Raw genomic sequence first — 27,660 nt, 5'->3', positions numbered from 1 at the left:
AAACACGTCTGAAAAAAAACCTCTTTCGGATATGAAGACATTAATCACTCTTCATTACGAACAAAATACAGTTACAACAAATCCAAATGCACTCGTACAAGGGACTGACGCCATGTATTTATAAATACACTATTTAAATGACGCTACCAAATTTCGTAAGGACATAAAGCGACTACCTCCTGGGCGGTGGACCCTAAGCCTCTACCCGATAATCGCTCACTTCTACCCCAAAGGGGCCGCCACTCGCCATCAGGAGAAACATTGACATCACATAATATGCGATGATGTGGAGAGTGTGCATGACGCCGGAGAGGGTTGGCATGATTGAGAGAATATGGGGAAGAATGACCAGGCAGGGTTACATTACTATTTTAAATAATAGTTTGAATGGGAATCCTCGAAAAATTGCTTCAGACATTATATTTCAACACGATAATCATCCCCTAAGAATTTTGCTAGGGTGACGAAAACATGGCTACAAAGTGAGTTCTTTAAATTGATCGACTGGCTACCATAATCACCTTATTTAAATCCGATCGAGTCCGTTGGATGATAGCTAAAATGCAAAATAGCGCTCAATGCTGACCCCAATGAATTTGAATGAAATGAGTCTGAATTGAAGCAATTTTAAAAGTAAAGAGAGAATTACGAATTACGCTAAATATAAGGCAAAGTCAAGACTGATTGAGTGCCATTTTTTAGATATTATTTTTTTATATTATATTTTTCTAAAAAAAAACTTTTGATGAAACTGAACTGTGTTTTCTGTTTATATTCCTTCCAATGTATATAATTTTAAAATACCATATAAAAAAATGAGTGAAAGATTTTTTCTCATTTATTTCATAATTGCAAACATTCAGAGACATGTACAGTGACAGTGCATACAATTTTTTTCGGTAGTATCCAATTCAAATGCATGTACATGCATTATACTAACACTAAAGAAGTCCATTTCATTTTGTAATGCTATCATAACATTTTTCACACAAATAACATAACATTATTCACACAAATGTCAATATTTAACTCTTTTTGGATGAAATCTTTGTAGGCAGATTTTTTAATTTATTTGCACAACTGGAAACAAAAACCGAAGCTAATTGAAATTTTTCTTCTTTTTTGATAAATGCTTCATCAACGTCGTTAAAATTACATTATTAAAGAAAATTGAAATTTGACCTGGCTATGAAAATTAATAATGGGAAAAATTGCTTTAATTCTATAAATATTTCTAATAGAAGTTACAGGCAATGCTCCGCTTTCCTAGATCCAGAGCCATTTGTTTATCTTTGAGGAAAAATGGCATAGCCCATCTTTTAACTCGACAACAATTTGTGAAGCAGTTTTGAAAAGACTGCCTAGTGATATTCAGATTTGATTCATGCCCTCATGTTCATTTATCTTTTTATGAAGTCCGCTTCCAGGCTGGCACACTAAACTCCCGGTTTTCAAATATTTCATCTTCTGAATGGCTCGGATGTTGATATCCATGCGGCAAAGGCTCTTCGTTTGTCGTCTTGTTTATACTATTGTAACACGTCAATGACAGACTGATCTGTCATCAGTCCATTTTTAATGGATTGACGTATGCTAGATATATGAAATACTGATCGTGTAAGATCTGCCTGATAATGTCCTCAGTATGTAGATGCAGGGAAATTTTTCGCTTCTGAGGTATTAGTCGATAAGCAGCGTCATATAACGGACCCTCTTTAGTGTATGATTACATACTAGATTGTACTGTAAAGCATTTTCAAGTTGTGATTTGGGAAGCAATTACTCTTTATAAAAATTATAACAAGTTGGAAACCGGAAGCTCAGCGCTTCAGGTATGAAAGGTTTTTCTAATGTTTGATGTAAAAATATTTGGTTACACGATGAATCCATTTGTTTATAGTTGGTAGTATATATACGTTGAATATACCCAATATTCAATTCAAGGCGGTACTGAAATTTTATCTCTTAAGTGTAATTTGATTGGAAAGAGGCAAATTTACCCTACCTATATATGTATAGCTTTGTTAATAATAGTAGCAAATGGAAAGTTTGGTGGAAACCAAACTTTCCAGTTTGGTGTTTCATATTAAAGCCTATATAATTATATATTATATACTGTTAATAACTCTATTCAAGCAGATATCGTAACGGAGAGTATTTCAGTCTAGATACCATGTGCGTGGAGCACCGTTATTTTTTTCGGTTGGATAGTCTCTAGGAACTGGTCCTGGAAGTAATCGACCTTTTTCAGGCCCCCCGCACTCCTCCCCTTTGCAACCAATGTCAAAATTAATACCTGCTTCAGAAAGCGCTCCTCGTAACCTTTCATTTGACACGCTACATGGCTACATTAGGTGAAAAAAATGTTGAGCCCCTCTTTTCATTGTATGGGGACCCCCCAATAGGCCTGAAAGTTTCTGAGAAAAGTGTATGTGACAGGCAAATAGCCAATAAACTGATTTTAATAAGGTTTTGTTTTCAACGAAACCTTAAAAATACCTTGTTAATGCATCATACATATCTCCTTCGCTTTAAGGGCTATAGTACCCCGACAATGGGCTTATTATCATTATTAAGCACATCGAAACGATGATTGCCCTACCAATAAGCTTATTAATGATACGAAATTACCTCCTTTTCGGGGCGTCGTAACTTTTCAAGAAGTGGGGACCTTTATGGGTTCTTGTAGTGGTAAAAAGCTGGCATCTTTTTCTTCCTCGTACACGCCCGCTCTACTTCGTTTCCTTCCGGGGGCGTGGTTGGAAAATCAAATTTTACCATGATAATAACAAGATACTTCCCATTTGCCGCGCCATAACGTTACCGCCGCGATTTCTCCATGAAGCTTGTGAGGGGGGGCCCTCCTCCATTTCTTAAATTATTTTTTTAAAAACTTTAATACATGTTTTCAATATTTTCCTTTACGCTCTTATGACTTTCACTGACAAAACTATTTACATGCCTTGCTAGCCCATTGAAGTCATGGCTAATTGACTTTCGCTTTTGCCAAATGTCGAGGCTTTGACTGAGCATGTAGGAAACATGCACTTTCAAAACGACTCAACAACGTTCCAGCGATCGAAATTTTGAAACCGCATGAACATTTCCTTATATGGATGTTTCGTTTCATTTTTTTCAAACAAATGACCAGCAATTAATTTTTTTTCTTTAAATGGGTCAAGGAATATAAAGATAGTTTTGGGACTAATTGCCTATCATAGCCTGCAAACAGCCCAAAGCTCAACGCTGATGTTCTTCCATTTTAACCACCATTTTGTGTGAAACAAAACCTTATTAGAATCGATTCAATGCCTGTCTATACCAATTTACTCGGAAATGGCTGAAGTTACTGCCACGAAATTTTGCGAGAATATGTGGTCTGTGGATCCCTTTACACACAACGAGTGGCATTATTTTGCACTGGGTTTAATGGGAAACTCCTCATATATGTGAAAGGGAGGTGTATCATTTTTTTCACCAAATTTTTTTTCTCTTAAGCCTTTGCCCCGTTCACAAATAGGGTCAGCTCGTGATGATCGGTTGCGCCATTTTATTTGATCAAAGGCTTAATCTGGATGTAGTAGTGAGGCCTTTAAATCACTAGCGTATCAAGCCACCGTTATTTCGGCTGACATTTTGATCGTTAACCATCCACTTCGATTTTCAGACCAATCTTGATAAATAAATTCTCGTTAGCGCGAATTACATGACATCATCGAAGACGCCTCTCTCGCAATTTTTCCACGATCGATACAACTCCATTTCGATCGCGGATATCCTCATTTTGGATGTGATCAAGGTGGGTCACGCTACTAATCCAATGCAACATCTTCGTTTCCATCACCGCAAGACGCCGTCCATTGTCTTTTATAGTCATCCAACACTCAAAACCATAGAGGGCGAACTTTTTTTCATAGATTACAGCCATCAAATGAAAGGGCTCGATTAGTACTTTTCGAAACTGATCTTATTTCTTTTTTAAAATATGTGTGTTTGTTCAAGAAAACTGGTCAATTCCTATAGACACAGTTGTGGTAAACATTATTATTTTTTCTGTGTTTCATCGTACGACTGGCGTGTTTTCTTTATTTTCTTTAGAATCAATTTCATTATCAATCAATTGTTTTAAAGGAAAAAGCGTTTAATTGAAAATGAGTCGAGGGAAATTCGTTAATGATGAAGAACGGGTAAAGCTCCGTACGTGCAAGGAAATGGGTTGATCCTACCAACACATAGCTGATGCGTTTTCGAGATCATAGCTGATGCGTTTTCGAGATCCGAAAAAGTCCTCAGGACTTTCTTGAAAATGGGCGAGCGTCACGGCGTAAGAAGGCCCCCGAGTGGCAATATTAAAAAAAACCAAATAAAGGCGGAAGCAACAACTAGTCGGCTAAGCGTTGCCCAAGTTGTAGCGAAAATGAATCTTTCACTTAAAAAACGTTAAGTACAAAACATTTTAAGTGAGAATACTTTCATCGCGTATAAGAAGCCGAAGAAATGCCCGGTCTTGAATGCGCACCATAAGGAAGCGTGTCTTGCATTGGCAAGAAAAGTGATGCATTGGCGTGATGAGTGGAAATTCACAATTTTATTCCGAGGAAAAAAAGTTTAATCTGGATGGACCAGATGGTTCTACAAGTTATTGGCATGACTTATGTAATAAAAATCCACGTAGAACAAAATGGTACTTTGGAGGCGTAAGTGTATGCAACTATGCATTATATCCCCAAAAATAAACTCCGAAAAATACGGCGAAATGTTTGAAGCTACGTTGGTATAATACCTTATTTGGAAGAACACGATGAAAGGATATTTACGTTTCAGCAGAATAACGCATCGTTTCACGTATCACAGCAGTCGATATCTGCTCAAATAATGTTAATAATATTATCATATTTTAGAAATTCACCCCAAAACCCCCTGTGGTTCCTAGAAGTACCATTAATAATATAACGTACAACTTTACAAAGTTTGAACAAAATCAAACTATTGTTGACTCTAAGATGTGTATGACGCCATCAGTATATATAGTAAAGTGAGCTCACATAAACGGTGGAGTTTTGAGTTTGGAAATACATATATTGAGGATTATTTTGAATTTTTAGCTAGATATGAATGGAAAATCGTGCATAGAAAATTTCTCACACAAGATGAACACAAAATCTCTATATCTGAAGCTTCCAGCTTCAGGTGTTCCTACTTGTTGAATTTTGACCGCCTAAATCCTTCAAATTGATCGATGTGCGACACTGACTTTAGGCAAGCAGCACGTTCTCTGATGATCTACCTAGTTTCACTTTCCTTCGAATTTTTTTTCTAAATTAGATTCCATGCATAGTCAAGCGAATTTTCCGAAGAAGATAGAAGCGCTTCTTCTAGCCAGCAAAATATACGCTTAGCCTGTAAGAAAATATTTTCCGGCGGTCACTACAAGGAGGTCGGGTGAGAACTTGTCTGCCTATGCAACCTGGACGTGAAGCATGTAATACATGTACTAAATATAATAGAACATTTTTAAGTGATGCTAACGTTATGAATTGCAGTGTAAATTTATATCCGTCTATAAATTTCTTTAGAATCGTCGACTTTTCCCCTCTGACAGTACAATTCACTTCGCGCGGACTTTTTGTATATCTGAGAACAGTTGTTGATAGCATCAGAGCTAGGAATTTGCACTGATGAATCATATTTGAGTGTAAGATAGCACCAAGCGATGACTTCACCATACTTATGTTATAATAAATTTTGAATTGTGCATGTACTAAAGTTTCTGCTCATATAGCTACAATCCGCGCCAGATTTGAAAACTATACAACTATTGGTTTCGGCGAAATTGCACAATCAATCTAATTTTGTTAGTCTTTATTCGGGACACGACGGCAAAGCTTCGGCCTTGGAGAATCATTCCCTTTCTCCTCTAAAAATGAAGCAATTCGTTATCCTGAAAATGCCACTTAAGCCTAATGGTGCAAATGATAATCGAATCCAATCGATAGCTGCTGCCCTATTTTCCTAAAAAAGTCCAAATTTTGAGGGTCATTACAACTACACCAAGCGTGAAGTAGGGCAGTCACGCGAACTATACACACGCAACAATTCAAGAATGAAGAATGATGTGTTTACAAATACCTTTCCTTCCCTTCTATTAATGATATTTGGATTAGCTGCCCACTTGGAAATAATCAAAGAGAAACGAAAGTCTATCGTGAATTGCAGTATCACATTTCGAAGTACTCAAAGGACAGTAGCATGGGCATGTGTAGCTTTTACTAAATTTCTGCAAACAATTTCACCCACTATTCAATAGGGTAGAGACATTTGGAAGTTTAAATGGATGTAAAGTGGAAATGCCGCATGTTTATGCCTTTATAGTTGCTATAAAGGCGTTCACTATTGAATGATAAGACACTATCACGATATTTGATAGCAAACACGTCTCAAAGTCTAGTCGATTTTTGTAATGCAAACTGCTATCGATGTTTTGGCACAATAGAGGGTTCATTGGCTTTTTTGCGTAACGCAGCTCAAAAGCGTCTTCCACAATCTGCAGCAATATCATGCGACATACATACGCTTCCAACTTGGTTCTTGCTTGACCGATAAGAGTTTCCAAATGCTTCTAGCCAACAAGCCCACTGCCTCCCCCACATCGCATATCACTCGGACTTTCGAATAAACTTATCAAACCTGAAAAAAGTGTGCAAAACAGTCAACGATTATCACGAAAGCTTGCCAACTGCTTCGCCAATGACATCATCTAATATTATGAAATTTCTTCACGATCAAAAGCGAAGATTAACAAGCCACTCTCGATCGTGTTGTATAAATCCCACATTAATTTTCGGCCTAAATGTTGATAGTTGATTCGTATTTTTAGTTTATATGTACTGGATCCAACCGCGATCGTATTGTGCAATTTCCGAAATTACATATTTACTTATACCCGGCGTGGGAAGCAGAAGTGGCGCTGCTAATTATGAGGTAAATCATATTTAACCGGCCCCAGAGGGCTATGCGTAAGCCCTTTGGATCGCATGCATCTGTAATAAGATCGGAAAGTGTTGCCGATTTCATGCTGAAATATTTGTTGCTAAGCGAGCGTGTAGCTTTCTATTGTAATGGCTAGAAAATGCGCGCATTTTCTCAACATAACCCTGCATTTTAAGATGAAGACCGCTAGCTTTTCTAGTTTAAACCAGATTGAAGGTTGGTCGATCTCGTGTCGATACTATTCCTTATTTCCAAAAGTGAGGACACAATAACATCCTGTCATCTTGTATGAACTCCGTCTAAAGTGATGAAGTGGCATCCGAACAAAAAAATGCACCATTATTCGGAGCAGGTGCCAATCAGAAAGGTCCGGACTACATACTGCATTTGCTAACAGAAGTTCAATTGCGTCAAATTCCGGAATTTTTAATCAGTTTGTTTAGCGATATGCGACTTGGCATTGCCTTATTGTGAACAATCATTGTAACGGTGATTTACGCCCTCAACATTCAATTAAATAGACAACAAAACCTTCCTGGCGATTTCCTACCTGTTTCGTTATTTCAAACCTAATCTAATCTGTTGGGAAGTTAGTTATTGAAGTAAACTTACTTCACTTCACAAACTAGAATTATCAAGTAAGTCCATTTTTGTAGGCTTTAAATTTTCATTCAAAAAAGTTGCATAATTATATTTGTACATATTGGTAAGGCTTGGGATTACTTCTTTGATGTTTGTATCGAAAAAGTTTCTCGCCCGTCCCGTCCCCCACTCCTTCCCCTACTTGTCCGATGGAATCCCTTTTCCACCCAGTTTCCCCTGCAGGAAAGTAAAGATAGTGAAGTGAAGTTTGGCACTCGATTCAACTTGATGTTCTGTCAGCGGTTTTGGAATTCATCCTGTAGACAGTTTCCGATATTGGAAGGGTTCTGCGATTGTTTCTTGCAGCAAAGATCTGTAGATTTTCGGAAACATGAACCCCATTCTCGATTTTTTCCAGAAGTTTTTGAACTGGCGATACCACTTGTACGATTCACAACTCCACCACCATAAATAATTTTAACCTCATTAACAATCTCGACTGGAGGTTTTCCCTTCACAACGAAGCAGCGGAAGACGGCCCGGATTTCGCAGCTGCCGGCAAACTTGATCGATACTTTTTGCGCAGGACGCTACTGGTCAACTACCATAATAACCTCGAATTTATCTCGTTTTGACGACGAGAAAGCAGGTTACACGACAGTATAGCTAATTATTGAAAAACCGTTCCCTACGGCCTTGAAAGTTCCATTAAACTTTTTTTTGTTTGAGGATTGAGGGTCCTAAGTCCGCATTCACTTGATGTCGGACCGGGCAATAGGGAAAGTAACTTACTCTACTACTACTACTTTTTTGGTCCACGGACTCATCATTTGGACCTTAGCACCCAAAGTTCAAAAAGCATGGACGAAGACAGTTTACGGTTTCGCCCAGGGCAGAGGCAACTCATCAGACCCTGCCTATTACACTCACTTTATGGCAAGGTTGATGATTTAAATCAGGGGGAGTTTTACTTAAAAAGCTTATTCATATGCATGCAAATGTAGAAACTGTAAAAAAATGGAAGAAGATAGACATTAGTTGACGACGCTGATGTGATGTCGCACGTAACACAATCCTTTGGTCGTTTTATTCATCATTCCATGACAGCTTTTCCGCTCCGCTGCGAAAGTATTGCAAAGGACGTCGACATGAGTATTATTAATGTAAAAAATAATTTTTCCTAGAAAATTCACAACTAATAAAGTCAAAATACAATGGCAATACAACATGCTCAAAGTTTTTAAAGATGTAAAGATGACTTATTTATGTCACATTATGTTGGCGTGTATCTATGCATCCAAAATCGATTGCTTTCTGACCCACTCAAAATCCATTAACATCAGAAAAAACTGCTACTCAAGATTATGATTCGCGACAGAGAACGTTGAAGGGAGTATCAAAGGCTGGACCGCCGTATCTTATGTTTCGGCTAATCAAAATTCGTGTTCTTCTCAATAGATGGGATTCGTTATGTGCCACTACCTTTTGGAAAACGTTAGGACATCAAACACCAAGTGCCCGCGATCAAACTTTAAGGTAGATCTATGATGGAGGGTCTTGTTTTTCCGTGATATAATGTATAAGATCCTGGGTTTAATAAATGTAGGCAAATACTGTAATTTATTATCGGGATATGTACTACCTCCTTCTCATGCCAAATTGGACAATTGGATTAGATTTTGATAAACAACAATATTTCGAAATATTCAGCTCTAATGGTGAACTGATCGTACGAGATTTTCTCAGACCAGGGAATATCGATGACACAATGAAGGCACTCGCAGTAGTAATAAGAGCCTTCAGTTTCCTACGTTTCTCAATCCCCTTCCAAGTCCCGGAACTCAGTCAGATGTTATGGCGTTTTCTCGGGACACGGTCAACCATTTTAATTACACCAAAGGGAAGAGCAATTTTGATGGCGGTCCAGTGCCTATCAATATTTTCCGGTGAGCTGTTTAATATATCTACTATATCGTTCGGTTAGCTTGGATAGTGGGTCCCGAAAACGAACGGTGTTGAACTTCGGGCTTGACGTTCTCCACCCCTGTGAGGGAATGCGGACGCAATCCGCAACCGAACGCAAGCAACCATCAAGTCATATCAGCGTCTCTCTTGTTTTGCACATTCAGAAGAGAAATCCTAAATCTACAGCTGGTCGCGGTTTGGCCGATCTGATAAAGTGTATGTTGCCGGTTTGCTGAAACTGACTTTAGGTTAGGCAGATTCCGTGCCCGAACAAGGATCTACCAATATCGAGACGATTGAAACTGCAGAGCGGTAAACCTCTCCTTATTGTCATTACGGTTCTCGAAATCGTGTTTATATCTCATATGTCTAAGCAAGGTGTTACCAGAGGCCACCTTACCATTCAGGTCACCTATTACGATTGCCATATCACCTTTAAGAAGCCTCACCTGGACTATGTTGAGTTGGGAGATCTGCAAAGGTGTGCCGCTCTATTAAGATGTTTTTCATTCTAGATCGTAATCTCGCATTTAGTATTTTGTCTGACTCCGGTTACTAGGGTATGTCACAAGCATTAATCCGTTTCGGGATTATCGCTTACCTCAACCAGGCTTGATAGAACACAAAACACAGCGCTTTAAGAGGAAGAGGAATGCACTCCCAAAGTCGCATTATCTCCATCCCATCGAAGTTGGAATGTGAGCCTTTTAGGCAGCTATTTCAGAATCCAATCAAAAATCGTTTCCGCAGCGTAATAAGTTGCGAGAGTTGCATGTTGAGTTCCTCGTTGAATCAACTTCGAATCCCGATAGTCAAGGATGCTTGCGTCCGTCTTTGGGTTACCTCCGTTCTGTAGGCCTATCACTTACATAACATTAAGTGCAATGACATTGAAACTAAAACGCAGCCTCATTTGCATTGTGATTACCCTAGACCCCGGAAAGGAGTAAACAATTTCACATTAACTGAGAAACATGAATGGTTGCATTATCTTGGTTGTAGCAAACTGCACATACAGTTTATCCTCCAAAGAAGCATCTAGAATATCCTGGTGCATCTGTTTGCTGGGGAAAGTAGGACGTAGTATGCGAAGAGTCCCAAAAACCGCTCAGACACTGAGGAAGTTTCTTTCGAAATTATATCAGGGGAAAGTTTGTGATTTTTTGCACACGTCACGCTAGCAATCCTTACAGACGTCCATTCAAATTTTTTTTATCTATTTTATAAACTAACAGCACAGCAATTATAAAATTTAATAAGCTGTGCGGATGTATCTGGATCTATAATTTTATGAAGCAAGATACGATAAAATCCTGACTCCCAGCCAATTTTGTCATCGTACCTCAATGCTCCTACATAGTTAATCGACTTTAGTTCTTAATCTAATAAGTGTCGATTTTCAATGTTTTGTACTTTTATGCGGCTTATGGAGGAAAGTATAAAAAACTTCAATTCTTATCCGAGTTTCTTCAAATAGAGAACGGAATTAAAGAGGAAGAAAGGTAATTAAAAGTTTAGCTATTTTGTTTGCACGGTTTGACATATTAGGCGATTGATGATTAGTGTATAGAACTCCTCTTGCTTACCCGAATAGGGGGTTCACATTAGGATTTAAAAATATACTCCAAGTATACTTTTTCGTAGAAGCCGAGTAAAAGATACAGAAATATATGGACCAAAATTTCGAAAATATCTTTCTAACGCCTCGATACCCCTTACCACACAACTACGAGCTTTGACTATTGAAAACGCCTTTTGATTGGTTTCTCTAATGTGCGCACGCTCCTCGGCAAAGGTACCCCACGACAATACTCAAATCTTCAATTTGAACGAGAATTTCGGTGATATCGCCTGGATATTCTATATCTAAGCGAAGTAAGATGGTAGGAATTCTGCCTCTTGTGATACTGTGCTTTTGTACTCTGTATATAGTTGTAGTAGACGAAAATCTGGTGTCATACGGTTGCAGACTGGTAGCTATGCAAAAAACGTTCTTATGACCTAAAAACCGGTTTCTGACAGAATTTTGACTGCAAGATTCCAGTCCAGTCTAAAGAATATCACAATTGTGGAGTGCTATGCCCCACATTTCTATTTTAGTGGAGGAAAATACTTTCTACGAACGATTACACGTTGTGGATATCTGGAAAGGTTTCCTAAAGGTAGTATTGTGATCGTGGTCGATAGTCCGCTGATAACGCCTTGCTCGGCCATGTGATAGGAAGGCATGGCCTTAGTGATCGTAACAACCGTGAAAGATCTGTAGGCTTTTAGCTTTCATAGGGCGTTGCAAAAAGCCAGTTTGATTTCGACTGACCAGCAATGAACTTCTAATCAGAATGATTATATCGCGATCAGCAGTAGATTCAATGGTTCTCTTCTCAATCTGTGTAACAAAAGTGTCGCTACTGTAGCTGCTCGCAAGGAAACAGAGTGAGGCCGTGCCCATAATCTGGCTATCGTCCAGCAGTGGGAATATTTTAATATTGCTCAAACGACGCAAACTTTGAACAACTTGTCCGAGAATATTGACAAGTCGGAATACCGGAAGCTCCCGCTTCGGGTATAAAGGTTTTGTGTTCATCTTATCTAAGAAATTTCAACTAACATTTTTCTATCCGTATACAGCTACAAAACTACGACACATACGTACATATTACAGCCGTAGATGTTACGTTCACCCTAAACAAACAAACTGCCTATTTTCGAAAACTACACATATAGGCACATATATAAATTGATCGTACCCATATTTCCGATTTACTTCTTATATCTATCTGAATTAGCCACTACCCGCAAAGTTCATTAGCATGCATATACTATATACCTACATACACACATGTCTGGTTGTTGTAATTAATATTCATATACAAATGACTAAAAAACTAAAACAAAATAATTCTTTGCGACCCCATTCATAAGAACTCATTTCGTTGTGGTATTGACGAATTGATATGTGGTGATGACGTCATGCAGGTTGAAGAGTGCACGAAATTCATAAAAATTGGTAAAGTTTTACACCCTATAACTTTGTTAATAATAGTTGGATTTTCTTCAAACTTGACCAAACTGTGCATTATGTTCTTCATTATACGCATGTCAAATTTTGTACTTCTGTGATGAACATAAGGGGGGTACCGCGTAAATTTTTAAAATGTGGAAATATACTATTATTAACTTTATTTGGGCAGATATCGGAACCGGATATATTTTGAGGCCTAGATTTCGTAGAGATACATCACTGTGATTTTTTTTAGATTTTTCGGTTGGATAGGTTCTGAGAACGAGACCTGTTACACTTTTTGTGGGTCATATTTTCAACCCTCACTCCCCTATGTTTCATCTAATATCAAATATTGAACCAGATTCGAAAAGTACTAATTGAGACCTTTTATTTGATACCCTACTTGGCTGCATTCTGTGAAAAAAAAATTTGCACCCTCCATTCACATGTACGGGGAGCCCCCCCTTAAACTTAACACAAGATGGTGCCACTTACTGCATGTAAAGGGATCACCAGATTACATACTCTCACCAATTTTCGTGACAATCGGTCTAGCCGTTTCCGAATAAATCGGGTGTGACAGACAGACAGACGGACAGACAGACACCGTCTCGATTCTAATAAGGTTTTGTTTCACACAAAACCTTAATAAGCATTGAGGCGTCATCAAGAGGGCTTTTAACTCTGCTGTGGATGAAAGGACGTTTCAAGACCAATAAACGTAAGGAGCTGAGAGCTCTGTTAAGCATCGTGAAAAAACCAGCAGACATCAGGAACCTTAATGGCTGGGTTTTCATCTGCAATGATGAGTACCCGAAGAGATGAAGGAAGCATTTCCAGCAGTTCCTTCTCTTGTGGAATATTGAACCTTGCCCAAATGGTTCTGGATTTGGAAAACGAGGCAAGCAGAGTCGGAATGGAGATAAACACCAACAAAACCAAGGATCTCAGTCTGGCTGGTCATCGTGCTCTTCCAATTCTTCTTCTAATTATATCTGGCATCTCAAGACCAATATCTAGGTGAAGCTGTTTCGCGCCAATGTTCTACTCCATGGAAAGTGATTCCTGCTGTTAATCGAAAGCTACAAACGTTCATTGTCTGCGTTGTGTCATCGGAAGATTCTAGCCTAAGACAATAACTAATGAAGAACTTGGTCGTCGTACGGGCCAGATTTCCGCGGATCTTATGATCAGAAAGCGGAAGTGGTAGTAGATAGGCCACGCATTGAGAAAGCGGAGCACAGCTCCATTACGAGCTATGCCATGCAATAGAGGCCCTATTCCAGGATGCAAGCTTCTGGGGCCATTGGGGAGTTGGAGCACATTGTTAAAAACCGGCAGCGATGGAGCCTAGGTGTGATAGGAGTTTTATGTAAACCATATTTAGGTTTGTTTTTATAGTTACAAACTGGGCACAGGTTTTTCGGAGTCTTTTATGTTGATTACATTTCATTGCATCTAATTGTATGGTTTTAATTACGCAGAGGGTAATTAATAAAACTAAAACGCTTTAAATTTCATATTTTAGAACCAATACCAGTGTCAGTCTGAAATGATTCACCTGTCCGCTTGCGGGTTAAATTACACATTCTTAATCTTCCAGTTTACGTTACATAAACCTAATCTGACTCATATATGAATGACCGTGAATGTTTTAAATATTCTATAATGACAATTAGCTATCATATTATGTAAATGCTTTATGAGAAAATGTATATTGTGCTGAGGGTGCGTTATATGAATTGAAGAGTATCTATTGCACACAATTAGCTCCGATTCTTGAATATTTATTTTCATTCCTTTCCTCTCACTTATCCGGAATCATAGATTTTTTTCTAAACAAACATGAGCAATCAAGCAATAGATGGGACAGGCCGCATTATTTTTATAGATACGTTACGTCAAAAATGATGGGAGCATAGGTCAGTCAGTTCTGTATGATTGTTTTTTTTATTTGGGGTTTAGTTTTGAATGAGAGGGAATGCTCCTGTATAAAGGCCATTTATCGCCTTTTCAAATCTCTCGTGTTCGGATGGCTCAATTGGTTAGATCGGGGGCGGGGCTGTCGCGGAAGGACGCAGTTCAAATCTCACTGATGGCAGAGGGATTTGTTGTCGTGATTGGACGTCGGATATCAGTCGAGTACCTTAGTCAAATCAGAGTAATAATCTCGGGCGAGTGCGATGCTGACCAAATTGCCTTCTACAGTGTACTGTAGTGTACCGTTATGGTCTTGAATGAAGTGCTCTAACACACAATCCTGGTCCATAATGAATTGTTCCATAACGATTATTATTATATTAATGTTAAGTTAACGCTCAATGTTGAATTTTTACACCAATTATTTATTGCTTTGCATACTTGCATTTCTGCCCCATATCGTGGTTTGCTGCTGAAGTTCATGATAACTTATTCATCCTTCGGAAGGAAAGGATGTTTAAACCATTCATACCACAGAAATGAAAAACAATATCTTTCAGAAAAGAAATAAGAACAAATAACATAAGTGCTACACGTAGCCATGCCATAAGCCCCTTTTATGCACATGCCATAAGTATCTCTTATCAAATCTAATTTATGAAAATATCTACGAATATAATGAAACTTATATGATGTATTCTCTACTTACATGAAAGTCCTGGGGGTTTAACGTGAGTACCTGCCGTGTAGGCTTAATCCCACGGTCCTGTTCGGACACGGATTGATTTTGAGACCACAATCAGAGACAAGTACAGCGGTACTGGTTTATACTGAGTGCAGGCTCAGCATTCATACCAGTGGATGCGAGGTCTATCTAACACGTCTGCCGCAACTAAGGGTACCCGAGTTACATACATACTTAATGCGATATAAGCTATTTCCTACCTTTCAAGTCGATTTGTCTCGAGATTAGGCGAAGAAAGAGACTAATCTTATTTTACGGTTTCGTGTGGATAGGGAGCGTCATCTCCATGTACTCGAAGAGATAATATTGGAATCTCTTCGAAATCTCAAGTGACTACTGCCAGATAGCTTCAGTAAGATATTCTCTAAAAGAATATTTTGGAAATCATGTTTCCGACTTAGTTATTCTGCAACTTGTAGGCCGCACCTTATTTTGACAAGAGAAGTGAAATTAACAAATGACAGTTTCTTTTAACACAATAATTTATTTAAATAGTAAAAATTATAAAAGAAATTTCATTCTAGTCCGGAAGCACTTAATGTAAATTAATTAATATTTCATAAAATTGATTTATTAGGAAAAATCAATTTTGCGAAGATTTGATACGTTCTGTGAAGCAAAGCGCGTATCTCTCTTCTTATTCCCGTAATAAGTCCTTCGCCGTCGGTCTGACGCATCTGGCACGCACGCAATGGTCGTGTGCGCCGAACAGGAATATTGTAGTTTCCATTGGCAGGAAATAGCCCTAATTGCCTGTTCTGTCTGTGATTGAAGTATGATGATTGCCCTGCAACGCCTCCAGGACACTAGTAGTTGAAGCAATTGCATGCGATATAGTCCCATCGGATTCATCTGGAAGACTATTACTTTCAGAAGAGCACATGGCAGTTAAATTCGCTTCCAATTTGTAAATATTTAGGTGAAGTATCCTTTCTTCGTTCATTCTAATTTTATTATTTAACCGCTCTAAGCACTTCAACACATCATCTCCCGTAATCAGATCCATGTACTTTCCTTCGTTCCGAAGATAGACGAACCCCAAAGCATTTCGCTCAAGGTTTTCCACTTCGGTCCTGATGACTTTCAGCTCTTGGACTTTGCCTAAGTGGAAACTGATGGCTAGTTCAATATTGGTCGACATATTTTTTTTTAAATTATCAAAAAACAGCTTGTTCACCGCAACAGGGATTATTGTTCTACTTGCTGGAACTTTTGATCTGAATATACCAGGTTGAACGCAATCCATTTATACCCTTAAGAATCTACATTCGTAGGTCATAGGATAAATAAATTATAATTAAATCACAATACAATCACAGAGGATTTTAGGGCTCAAAGCAGAGTCCACCAGAGCTGCATCCTGTCACCGATATTATTTCTTCTTAATGTCGGTGAAGTTCTTCATGCTGCTCGGTTTGGAGGACGTGGACCATTTCTACGGACGATGACATCTTTCTTCAAAATTTCAACTACGTTGATGACATCTGTTTGCTCTCTCACCGGGTCATGGACCTTCGCCAAATTGCTTTGGATTTGGAAAGAGAGGCAAGTAGAGTTGGACTGAAAATAAACACCAGCAAAATCAAGGTTACCACTCTGACGGACTATCGCACTCTCCCTATCTGCATCAATGGGTAGAGCATCGAAAGCGTCGATCAGTTTATATATCTAGGAAGTGTGGTTTTTCCCGACTACGGCACCGAACTAGATGTTCGTCGATGCATTAACAGCGCTCTCTGTTTTCGCTGCCCTGTCTAAAATCTGGAAATGCAGTTATCTCAACACCAAGATCAAGTTTAGATTGCTCTGTGCTGTTGTTCCTTCTGTGTTGTGGACTTCACTGTTACTCGTAAGCTCCGAACTTTCGTCAATACCTATCTGCGTCATATCATCGGAGTACGCTGGACTGACACTATCTCAAACGAAGAACTTGGTCGGCGCACGGGCTTGTGATCGGAAGATGGAAGTGGCAGTGTGTAGACCACACATTAAGGCAAGATGACAATTGCACTGCGGGCTATGGCATGCAATGGAATCCACTCTCCCAAGATGGCCAACCTGTGGTTTGCCCCAATAGCACTTGGCGTAGAACAGTATAAGAAGAGTGCAAGCGCCTCGGGCGGTCCTGGGGTGAGCTCAAGCGCAGTTCAGGTAACCGCAAGCGTTGTGGCGTAGGTGTGGTTGACGTGCTATACTCTACCAGAAGTGAAAGGAAGCCATGTATATAACGTCAGCACCAAGAAAGATAAATGGTCCTGGTCAAATGAGGACAATAAAAATAGGTGACTAGAACTTTGCGACCGTTGATATTTTCTCTCTCCATTCCTCAGTCATATTTTATGAATTCTTCGCCCGTAACATTCTTGACACTTTTTCCATAATTGAACCCTCCGGAATTCATTATTGTGACCCATCACACAATATTCGCAACCTCAACATTTTTGAGGTTTCTTTCGCGGAGCTCTTGTGCTATTTAAACTCCCTCTTGTCCAGAATGTTACGGGACTACAACCGTTTGGAGCTTGGTCCTCTGGCTTCATCCCAAGCCGATCACAAAAATAGAGTTATTGACACTTTCGTTTTGCTTTTATTTTCTATATGTACTTGTATATATGCAATAAGTAATTGGAGTACTCTCCGTTTATTGTTAATCAAATAAATAAATATGAAGTTCTCATCGGACGTCCGAATATTTTCTTTGAAAGTTTTTTGTGATTACTAATGAATAGCCTTTTTTTAGTGGCGGTTTTCAATGCTGGTCAGGTGGGGATGCTGGTAAAAAACTGTCAATACTATTTAGGAAGAGACATTTAGAAAAGAAAGTGTTTTACGAGTGTTTTAAGAAGAAATTAAATAAAAATTAATCTTTGCTGAGGACGGCAACCTTGTTGAGAAACTTTTTTTTGATACTATGAGATTGAACATATGTGGGCGGAACTTGAAATTCGGTAATGATCTTCTGTCTTATAGTCTCAAAAGACAAATGCCCTCCTGGTCTTTTCTATGAATTTGCTGTATGCCGCCATGAAAGTTGCTGATTTTGAAAACACAAAGCACCGCGAAACATTTTTTCGTCTGTTGACAAACTTTCCATCATCGTCTTTAGACAACTCTTTGACCGTTGGTAGCATAACGATAACATTGCGTCCAACAATAACAACATGTGAATGGATGAGTTTTGTGTACGATGAAGTCATCCAGCGGCCCAGAAACCTTCATCAACCAACAAAACTTGTTCACGACCGTACCAAAAGCGTGGTGATGTAATCACACTATACTCTAGCTGCTGTCTATATTCCAATGATAGTGCCAGCTACTTGCTTCCACTAAGTCGTTGTGTTTACTAGTGTCTATCGATCTGTCGGTGTTTTGTAATTACACCACCTAAAACGATCAAGGTCTGATCTCCGAAGCAATCGTCATTAATAAATTAATGAGTAGAGGAGTGTATCGATCGGTTGGTGATTTGAATCGTGCAATGAATTTTATTTATAGAGTGCAGTGAGTTTCGGGGAGAGTTCACTAGTCACAAATTGTGTTAATTATATGCAGCTGCGTAAATAAATAGAATAGTGTAAATTACAGCAGGTAAACAGAGTCCGTTGAGCAATCAAAACTAGAGGGAAAATACTGAATTGTCGCCCGTTAAAGAAAGGCGATCCCAAGTTTACTCTGCTATCGAAAGCCCAAACGCTTCTTCCAACTTTTCGGTCTTAGATAATCATATTTGTAAAAACTTGATTATGCTGTAAATGGCACCAAATAAGCACAAAAAACGACAATTGATAACTTTGGTGCCGGTATATGATTATGATCCATACGAGCCGTTATAAACAAGCAAAATTCTTGACTGCTGGAGACCTTAACGATAGAGACACACGTCATTTGGCTACTAGTTGGGTGTTTAAAATAATAGAATTTGGTTCAAGGTTAGCTGAAACAAAAAACTGATTAAAGTGGAGAAAGTTCTCTGGATTAATAATCGAAACTGTGAGGGAAATACTTACTAAAAGAAGTACAATAATGACCTAAATTGATGCATCTAATTCTAGCCTTTCATAATAAATACTGTTTGGGTATTGCTACTTTCCGGATTAATCCAAAAATTCCAAATGTATGTAAATAGATCTTCTAAAGAGTAGAGCACGCTCTCCTGTGCAAAATGTCACTTGAATTTTATCCGTCTAAATAAAAAGTTCCACAAAACTTTTCTAGGATGGTAGATGTGAATGGTTTGTTGAAATTCGAAACGAACAAAATGCGCGTATAGAAACCAGCGAAGTGTATCAAGCTATTCCTATCTTGAGCACCTACGTACGCACCTAGTCCAAGTCCTAAGTAATATATACGCAAATCCACTCAACCTGAACTTCCTCTAATAGAATTTAGCAAATGAAATCCTATTCCCATCTAATATTTCTTTCTTTCGTTTTCAGAAATGGGAAAAATAGTAAGCAAAATCAAAGAACCATTGCGCCAAGCCACAGGAAGTGTTGCGGAAATTATAACAGGGAGAAAACGCAAACGCGAAGAAGAGGAAGAACTTAATGATGAATCTAGTGCCTTAGAAAAATCATTACACGTTCCTAAGAAGTGAGTATGACAATGATTATTTCATGTCCCCACTGAAATTATTGCTTGATATTCCGTGATTTCTTTTTTTCAGGAAAAAACTTCTGACAACCACCCAATATATATTCCAAGCACTTTTCAAAGAACAGAAAAACTCCGATGTAGCCGTTATGGCGTTAGGTAAAGTATGGCACCTGCACAAGGTTTATTTGTGCCAAAGTCCATACTTTGCAAGCATGTTCAACGGCTCGTGGCGGGAGGCTTGTGAGAATTTTGTCAACATTAAAATCTTGGATCCAAAAATCACATTAGAGTGTGAGTATTCTGCTATTTTATTCAAATTTTATTTAAATAAAATTCATAAATATTTTTAGATATCGCAAAACTGTTATTTAGTTTGCGGTTACTACGTGACCTTTCATTTATTAGAATTCAATGATTAATGACTTATATAAATTGACGCAGTAATTTTCCGCATTATCCACTCAACCGCGAAAATTGTCTAATTCATCATAATAATCACGTAGTAAATGGATAAGTTAACTAAACGATGAATTATTACACTTTTTTCTTTCCTTATACACATTGTTAAAGGCAATAATAGCAACTTCTGCAAATCTCATCTGTTGTTATAGATAATTGGTATAGAAACCTTTTTTGCTTATATCGAATCGGAGATCTCCGGTTTTCAATTTCTTATTTGGTGCAGAGGTAAGAAAACCTATTGTTTCAAATATAGGCAGTATGAACAAAAATGAAGTATGGTATTAGTTCAAGTCCTAATCCTAAGGCCGGAATTGAAGGAAAAAAAGCACTTTACGTTGGATGTCGTGGTGGGAAAATTACCCTAGTAGTTGAGATAAGCAGTGCCTGAGTTGCGGATAAATAAATAACACTTTAGAACACGCGGTAAGAAATGAAAATATGTGTTGGCTGGAATATTTTTTCGATGATATTTTTAACTCCAGCAAACCCATCTCCAGCGCCTCTCATGTTTATGAAAAATGGCACTTCTTTTTCTTTTAAGGTAACGTATCCCCGTACATTCGACGGAAACAAACTACGCTAAAATTCCCTTGCCTTCCACCTGCTGATCAACATAATTGAATCTTTTATTTGTTTGAGACGTTTCTATCAGAATGTGAGAGGTCCAAAAACCAAGCTTTATTTTTCTGGCTTGCTTTTTCAGCACTATATCATCTGCATTTGTGGAATATGATCGGATGATAAAATTTTCAACTCTGAGCTTCTCGAAGGCTGTTCTGTCTTTCTCTCTGATGAAGACGGCACGGCTTTGATTAACTACTGAATTCCTTCTCTGCTCATCTGACCTAACGTTCCCGATTCACCATCACTTTCCAACCTTCCCTTCATTTATGCATCGAGCACCTGTGCCGCTCTTCAGTCCAGTATCGCCAGTTGGCACTTAAATCGCACTATCAACTTTGTCCGTATGGCTTATTGGTTAAAGCGCTAGGTTGTCGGACGAAAGGTCGCGGTTCAAACCTGACTGGTGATAATGAGATTTTTAGCATGACTGGACTTCGAATACCTGTCGACTCTGCTGTGAATCAGTAACCCTAGTCAAACCTAGTAATAATAACGGGCGAGGGCAATGCTGACCACATTGCCTCCTACAGGATACCGTAGCTCTACCGTATTTGTTTAAATTAGACACTTTTAGCCAATAAAACGGAAAAATATCTTCCAAGACAATATGACTTTGTTAACAGTACTCAACCTTGTGGCTAAATTTCTGAATCTCCGACATGTAGTATACATATATATTTTTATACAAATTTCACTACTTTTGTCAAAACTATTTAACATTGCCATATATCTCACCACCTACCTCTCCAATCGATCCTTTGTTGAGGGTTGCATTTCCCCTTTCTTTTCCTTTCTGTGGTATATCACAAGTATCTATTTTGAATCCACTTCCATTTTTGTTCTTCATCAACGACCTTTCGTCCCCTTCATCTTCCCTTTCTTGTTTTACACCGATGATCTTAAATGATTTTCCTCTGTACCTTTCACAATCGACTGGATGTCTCTAAAGTCGAACCTAGACACTCTAATTCGCTTGGGCTCAATGTCAGCAATGTCACTCGATATACTACTCGCTCAAATCTTCCTCCTAGCAGTCATTAACTTGATGTGACCACCTGTGATTACCATCCTATTGAAAAAGTTTAACCCTAATTCACACAATCTCTCTTCTTAAAGAAGAACTTCTCTTGTGGATATTATCCTACCAGTTTCCACTTTTTTAATTTCATTTACCTAAAACTACGCAGAACCTCCTTACATATGTGTATTCTTTTAAACCCAGGAAACCCAGAAATTTTCGGAGTGCGCTTTGTGGAGGTTAAACTCTTATTTCCGAGGGTATGTCGGTGTTATAACGCACCACAAATTAGTCCATTACACTTTTATTCCTACTATGGTTTTAAGCGCAAATAGTTTTTTCACTATCTCCTCTTTCTGGAGGCAATATTTATCTGACCCTTGAACCCTCTGTCACCAGTGATTTTGGATAACATATTATAGATAAAATCAAGTTTCCAAAACGGGGTCCGAAGAAGCTTCGCTTCAAACAAGGGTCTTTTATTTAATTTCGACTCACTAGCAGGCAAAGCTCCTGATCTTTTCATCTTGATTAAATTAAAATGATGGTAAACACCAATACAACCAACTGTTGACTGTTCCGTGCTATTGTTCTTTCAGTATTGCCATATGAAAGTAGCACATGGAAAATAACTCCCACTGTCATTCGAAAACTCCAAGCCTTCGTCAACACCTGGCTGCGTCGTATCATCCAGGTACACTGAGCTGATGTTATTTCAAATGAAGAGCTTGGTGACTGCACAGGCTTGTCACCCGTATGTGATGTGATCGTAAGGGTAGAGGTGGCAGTGGATAGGTCACACACTAAGGAGGGGCTACCGCACCTACTTCACAGACCATCTTTGATCGGCCGGTGAAAAATACCGTGCCGTAGCCTTATACTCTCTCTGGTTGAAAAGATCACAGCAAAATTCTTTTTACGAGCATTGAAGGCTATACAGGCCTCCTTAACTCTCCTTCCTATGTTCACTCTTCAAACACTTTCGGGAGTGCTAAAAGTGTTGTACGTATCCCGAAGAACAATTCTTACTTGTAGTACTGTCACTAAGCCATCTGAGCCCGGAGATTTGTATGCAGGGAAGCTGTTTATAACTCAGCCGATTATATCCAAGCAAGACTCTGACTCGCAGTTCTCCTTGCTGGCGGGGAAGTGCGTCAGAACTAGCAGCTTCAGAGTTTCACCAGAAAATTCCGTCTAGGAGCTTTCTGACTTTTTAAGAAAAGATGGACTTCTATGTTTCTGAATCTCGCAGATTCGCTAGTTCTTTTTTTTTCTGACAATAGTCCAACCAGGATCGCTTCTTGGAAATATAGATGGCTGACTGTGCTTCCTAGTCAGTCCTTGTATGGCTGCTAATATTTGTGCCTGTAGCAGATATTGAAGTTCCCCCTGGTCAGCTTCCTGGCGCTGGGCAGGTCTTTATCCCACTACGGTAGCAAGGGTTTCGAGGACGAGGGTTTCGGGACGTTGAAGGCGGTTTTGAATGGCTTTTTCAGAGCCGCGATCTCTGTCTGGTGGACTTCAGCGCAAAACAGGGGTGTCTGGAGTTCCTTATTAAGCCAGGCCTAGACCAGATATCGGTTATTGCGCCGTTGATGATGATGACCTCTGTCTCCAACTCCTCCAGTGGATCCTCCTGGGGTCTCTGAAAAGGTTAGAGACTTTGAGAGCAGAGACAGAGAACAGAGACCCTGAGAATCCCATTGATGATTAGTAGGGTGATATCAAGGACCTCCTGCCAACCGTTAGAGTTCACGGAAGCCTGGAAAATGGAAGGTTAGTCTATTGCCCCTGTTACATACCGATAGATTTATTTAATAAAATCGTTAGTTTCCGGGCTGATCCTAATATTTGCTATGGATACCTTTGGTGGTTCGGCTTTCTCCAATCCTGTATTAGTGCAACGTCGATGCCTTCCACTAGGAGGAAGACCAGGGAATTAGCTAAGACGTACTTCGAGTGGTGGAGATTTATCTGCGCTACCCTCAGCATACTTACGTAGGGGGTTCGTCAGTTCCCTTCGGACCGTCGATCTTCATCTCCTCTATCAGCTGGTTAGCGGCTGTTTCTACTTACCTGTTTGTAAAGGTTGCTTGGCGTTAGACCCTTGAATACTCTGCTCCACTTCTGTTGCTGTTTGACCTTGTATTGATATCGATTGCTTTTGAAGGCGGCGGGCTTCGCCTTCTGCTAGTTTCCCAGGCACTTGTTGTTATATTCTTCGATAATCGCCTGGTATTTAGCTAGGTCCTTTTCATCTTGTTCAGAATATGCATGTCTTCTTGTATTGGCTTTTGAACAGGAATCCAGGGATCCTCCGCTTCTATACTGGTCTCCGATGATCGACATACTGGTCGGCTATTGCTTTTAGGTTAGGAGTACTATGACTGGTACCCGCTACATCCAGTTCGACGACAAGTTTCCAAACTGGAAACCCCTATCCTGTCTGCTGCCTCGCTCCCGAAGGTCTTTGTTGTTTATCTCCGCAGAGCGGGGCTACTGTATTGCCCACGATGGCGACTACCTCCTGGCTGAATGCCAGTAGCTCGTCCTGCAATGGTACACCTGGCATCACCATCTTTACTTTTTCTATCTTTAGTTTTTTATTTTTTGTTAAATTGGAATCCATGTCTTGGTCCCACAAGTAGTCCGGGAAAAATGTCCACCCTAGCTAGCTCGGTCAAGAGGGTAAAGTATCAGAGTCCGCATATTGAAGAACAGGTTGTCCATTGGCCACACAGCCCTTGGCGTACTCTTGGGCTCCTGTTAGCACCTTTCTAGTGCAGGAAGCACGATCCCCGGTCTGTTGCTCTGGCTCAATCTCCCCATTGCTTTCCCCCAACATATGCTCAGCAGGCAAACAAATCCCCGTCAGTCGAATGAGCCTACTCCCAGCCCGGCTCTACGCAATCTTGGCCCGTGGGAGGACGTGGCCACTGCGAGGAGGTCGTGTTAGGACTTGCCGAATTATGCAACCTTAACCTGAAGCATAATTAAACCACGCCACAAGATCTTCACTCATGCTTTGCAAAAAAAGCTTAAACATTTGGCGGAGGCTCCTAGCATATGTGATATTCCAATTGCAACAGTGCGAAATTTGGCTGTGACTATATTCTTAAGTAAATTTTACGTGATAAGTATGATAAGATGCCGTCTGTTGCCTCGGATGAAATTGCCCAATAGTATCTCGACATCGTTAAACGTCAAGAAATCGAATATCTAGTTGTACCCTTTTTGCACAGCCTTTCGTTAATCAGTAATCTTTTAGCTACCAGTTGCTTAATGTGCTATCTACTAAGCAGCAATTATTGGTGATGATTAAACGATGATTTCACAGTCAAATCAATTTATTGCGACGCCAACAATTCAAAATACTTCTCAAACAAGCGTTTTCATGACACCTTTCTATTTACAATAAATTTAGGTAGGATTACAATCAACGATTATATAACTTTAGCATTCTAAGTTCTAAAAGAATAGGCTGATTCAGTACGATCCAAGTTTTTACTTTTGTTGTATGACAATTAGTTGTTTAAGTTCGTTCGTAGCTACAGATAGCATTTCAGTAAATTGGTACTTCGTCAACAGATCAATCAGTGTTCCTTTATAATCTATGATATCATTTAACGAATTGTCTAAGAACTAAAATAGTTTGCATGAGTTTAAGTTTTCATTTCTTCATCTTACAGCTTTAGAAACTGTTTTCGGGTGTCTATATTTGGATGAAATCGTCATAGAACCAGTTGGCGTTGTGTCCGTTTTAGCGACAGCAACCCTTTTCCAACTAGACGGAATCATTGAGCGATGCACGGAAGTTATGACCGAAACAACGAATGCTGAGGTGAGTGAAACATCTTCTTTATTAAAAAGTGCGTATTTTCCTATAAATTTGGTTACAGACAGCAGTGGCATATTACGAAGCAGCCTGCCAGTACGGAGTCCAAAATGTGAAGAAAACTGCATTTAATTGGCTTTTAGCAAATCTAGTCGGCTACTATATAAAGCGTACTAAATACCTAAAGCAAATCAGTGAAGAACTGATGGCGGATCTCGTCGCTAGTCATGATTTATATGTGATGCAAACAGAGTTCACTCTGTACACTCTACTCCGTACCTGGCTTTTCCTCAAATTCTTCCCAAATTATGACCCCAGTGAAAAACAAACGGGAGAGAATGAAGTCACTCCACAAACGTACTTCGCTGGTCGAAAAAATAAGACTGCATTCCTCAATACACTGGACGGAAAACAATATGAGGCTCCATTTCGGGTACTGCGAATTCAACACTTACTTAATCACCATATAGACTTGAAACTGGTGCTGGAAGATAATATTATCCCTAAGGAATGGTTACATAACTACCTCCTAAGCCATTGGAACGCTATTCTAAAAGTCGACCATACAATGGAAAATGGGTAAGGTTGAAAGAATTATATTATATTTTCTTTCCAATTTTTAACCATAATTAACTCGCATTTGCAGTCCGGGTGAAGTCGACAAGCAAATATTCTACCAAAATTGCATGCGTTGCGGCCGGTTGTTGCAGGAACAAGGGTATCAAAAATGGCGCTGGACTGGATTCAACTTCGGCCTGGACTTGGTGCTAATTACTCACAATCGTGTTTTAAGTATTAAGCGGCATCATCGAATAGAAAACGAGCGTCTACTGAGCCTGCAGACAAAACGACAGTTCCTCATAAGGTAAGAACCCATTCGATCAAATATAATATCTTTATAGCTAATTGTTATGCTTTTTTCAGAGCGACGTTAGCCTCCCTAAACGATCAGCGTCAGGTCACGCATTCCCAAACGACGGATATCAAATCACTTTGCCTCGACAAAAACGAGGAAGTCAGCTTAATGCTCATGGACAAAGAGCTAACATATCCCTTGCTTGTATCCGTGAATCTATTAGTCGTATCACCTGACAATATCACGATAGAAGACTTTGAGTCCGCGAGCACAAAAACCAGCACAACACCGATATCAGAGATTGGCGCAAACGTCGACAGTTCACGGACACCAACGAAAAATGTCGGGTCTTCGTCGCGGTCCTCATCAAACCTCCCATTATAGTTATAATTACAAATAACTGCTCCACTACGATAAGTAGAATTATGGATTAATTTAATCAGTAAAATGTACAATAGAATATATTTTCCAAATATTATTAGCATTGTTTGCTTGAGTTTAATATTTTGTATCCTTTGCGTATTTCTTACGACTTTTGAAAGTTTATTTACTAACATTTACATTATTACCAACGAATTATCATAGAGTTTATTATATGATGTGTTTACATGTGAAAGTAATGTCAATGTACAATAATGCAGATGAATTAGATTCGAGTACACGTAATATAAGTAGATTGCAGTCATTATAATAATATTTTGGAGTAATTTATAGAATTTTGTTTTGTACATTTCATTCTCTATTTTTACGATGTCTACTATAAGAGTTACGCTAAATTGAAGTACATTATTCTATGTCACTTAAGCACAATTGAATTACACCAGTTTATTTCGTGAACTACGAATCAATAATGTTTTAGAAATAAAAAATATTTTCAAGAAATTGAAAATTTGTTGGAGATTTAATTTTAATCCAATCGCGAAATATTTCCTCTGCTCCTGTCCTTATTGAGTAATTAGGCAAATTATTGAAAGTGGAAAGCATTTGCTTTCTGCACTAAGAGCCGGCTCCGACAGAACCGTAATATGAACCTCTGAGGACACACAATTGCAGATATCCCAAA

At 39.1% G+C, this 27,660-nt stretch overlaps 1 protein-coding gene across 5 annotated transcripts in view; it reads left to right on the top strand.

Annotated features, from left to right (window-relative positions):
• The window catches only part of LOC119654913 (protein germ cell-less), a 31,679-nt gene extending 4,193 nt beyond the window's left edge, over nt 1-27,486 (top strand). Inside the window, exons 1-7 of one of the 5 annotated variants that reach the window (XM_038060549.1) lie at nt 6,840-6,981; nt 19,643-19,799; nt 19,873-20,093; nt 25,596-25,747; nt 25,806-26,320; nt 26,388-26,606; nt 26,666-27,486. In XM_038060549.1, the coding sequence (XP_037916477.1) occupies nt 19,645-19,799; nt 19,873-20,093; nt 25,596-25,747; nt 25,806-26,320; nt 26,388-26,606; nt 26,666-26,981 (1,578 nt within the window). In that variant the 5' untranslated portion in view covers nt 6,840-6,981; nt 19,643-19,644 and the 3' untranslated portion in view covers nt 26,982-27,486. Of the gene's footprint in view, nt 1-6,839; nt 6,982-17,903; nt 18,605-18,624; nt 18,795-19,115; nt 19,136-19,642; nt 19,800-19,872; nt 20,094-25,595; nt 25,748-25,805; nt 26,321-26,387; nt 26,607-26,665 lie in introns of those variants that run through there. The other 4 variants (XM_038060550.1, XM_038060548.1, XM_038060551.1 and 1 more) reach the window with 4 other exon arrangements.
• The last annotated feature ends 174 nt before the right edge of the window (nt 27,487-27,660 follow it).

This window comes from Hermetia illucens, chromosome 4 (assembly GCF_905115235.1).
Source record: "Hermetia illucens chromosome 4, iHerIll2.2.curated.20191125, whole genome shotgun sequence".
Taxonomy (NCBI): Eukaryota; Metazoa; Arthropoda; class Insecta; order Diptera; family Stratiomyidae; genus Hermetia; species Hermetia illucens.
This window is presented reverse-complemented; position numbering and strand designations above follow the sequence as displayed.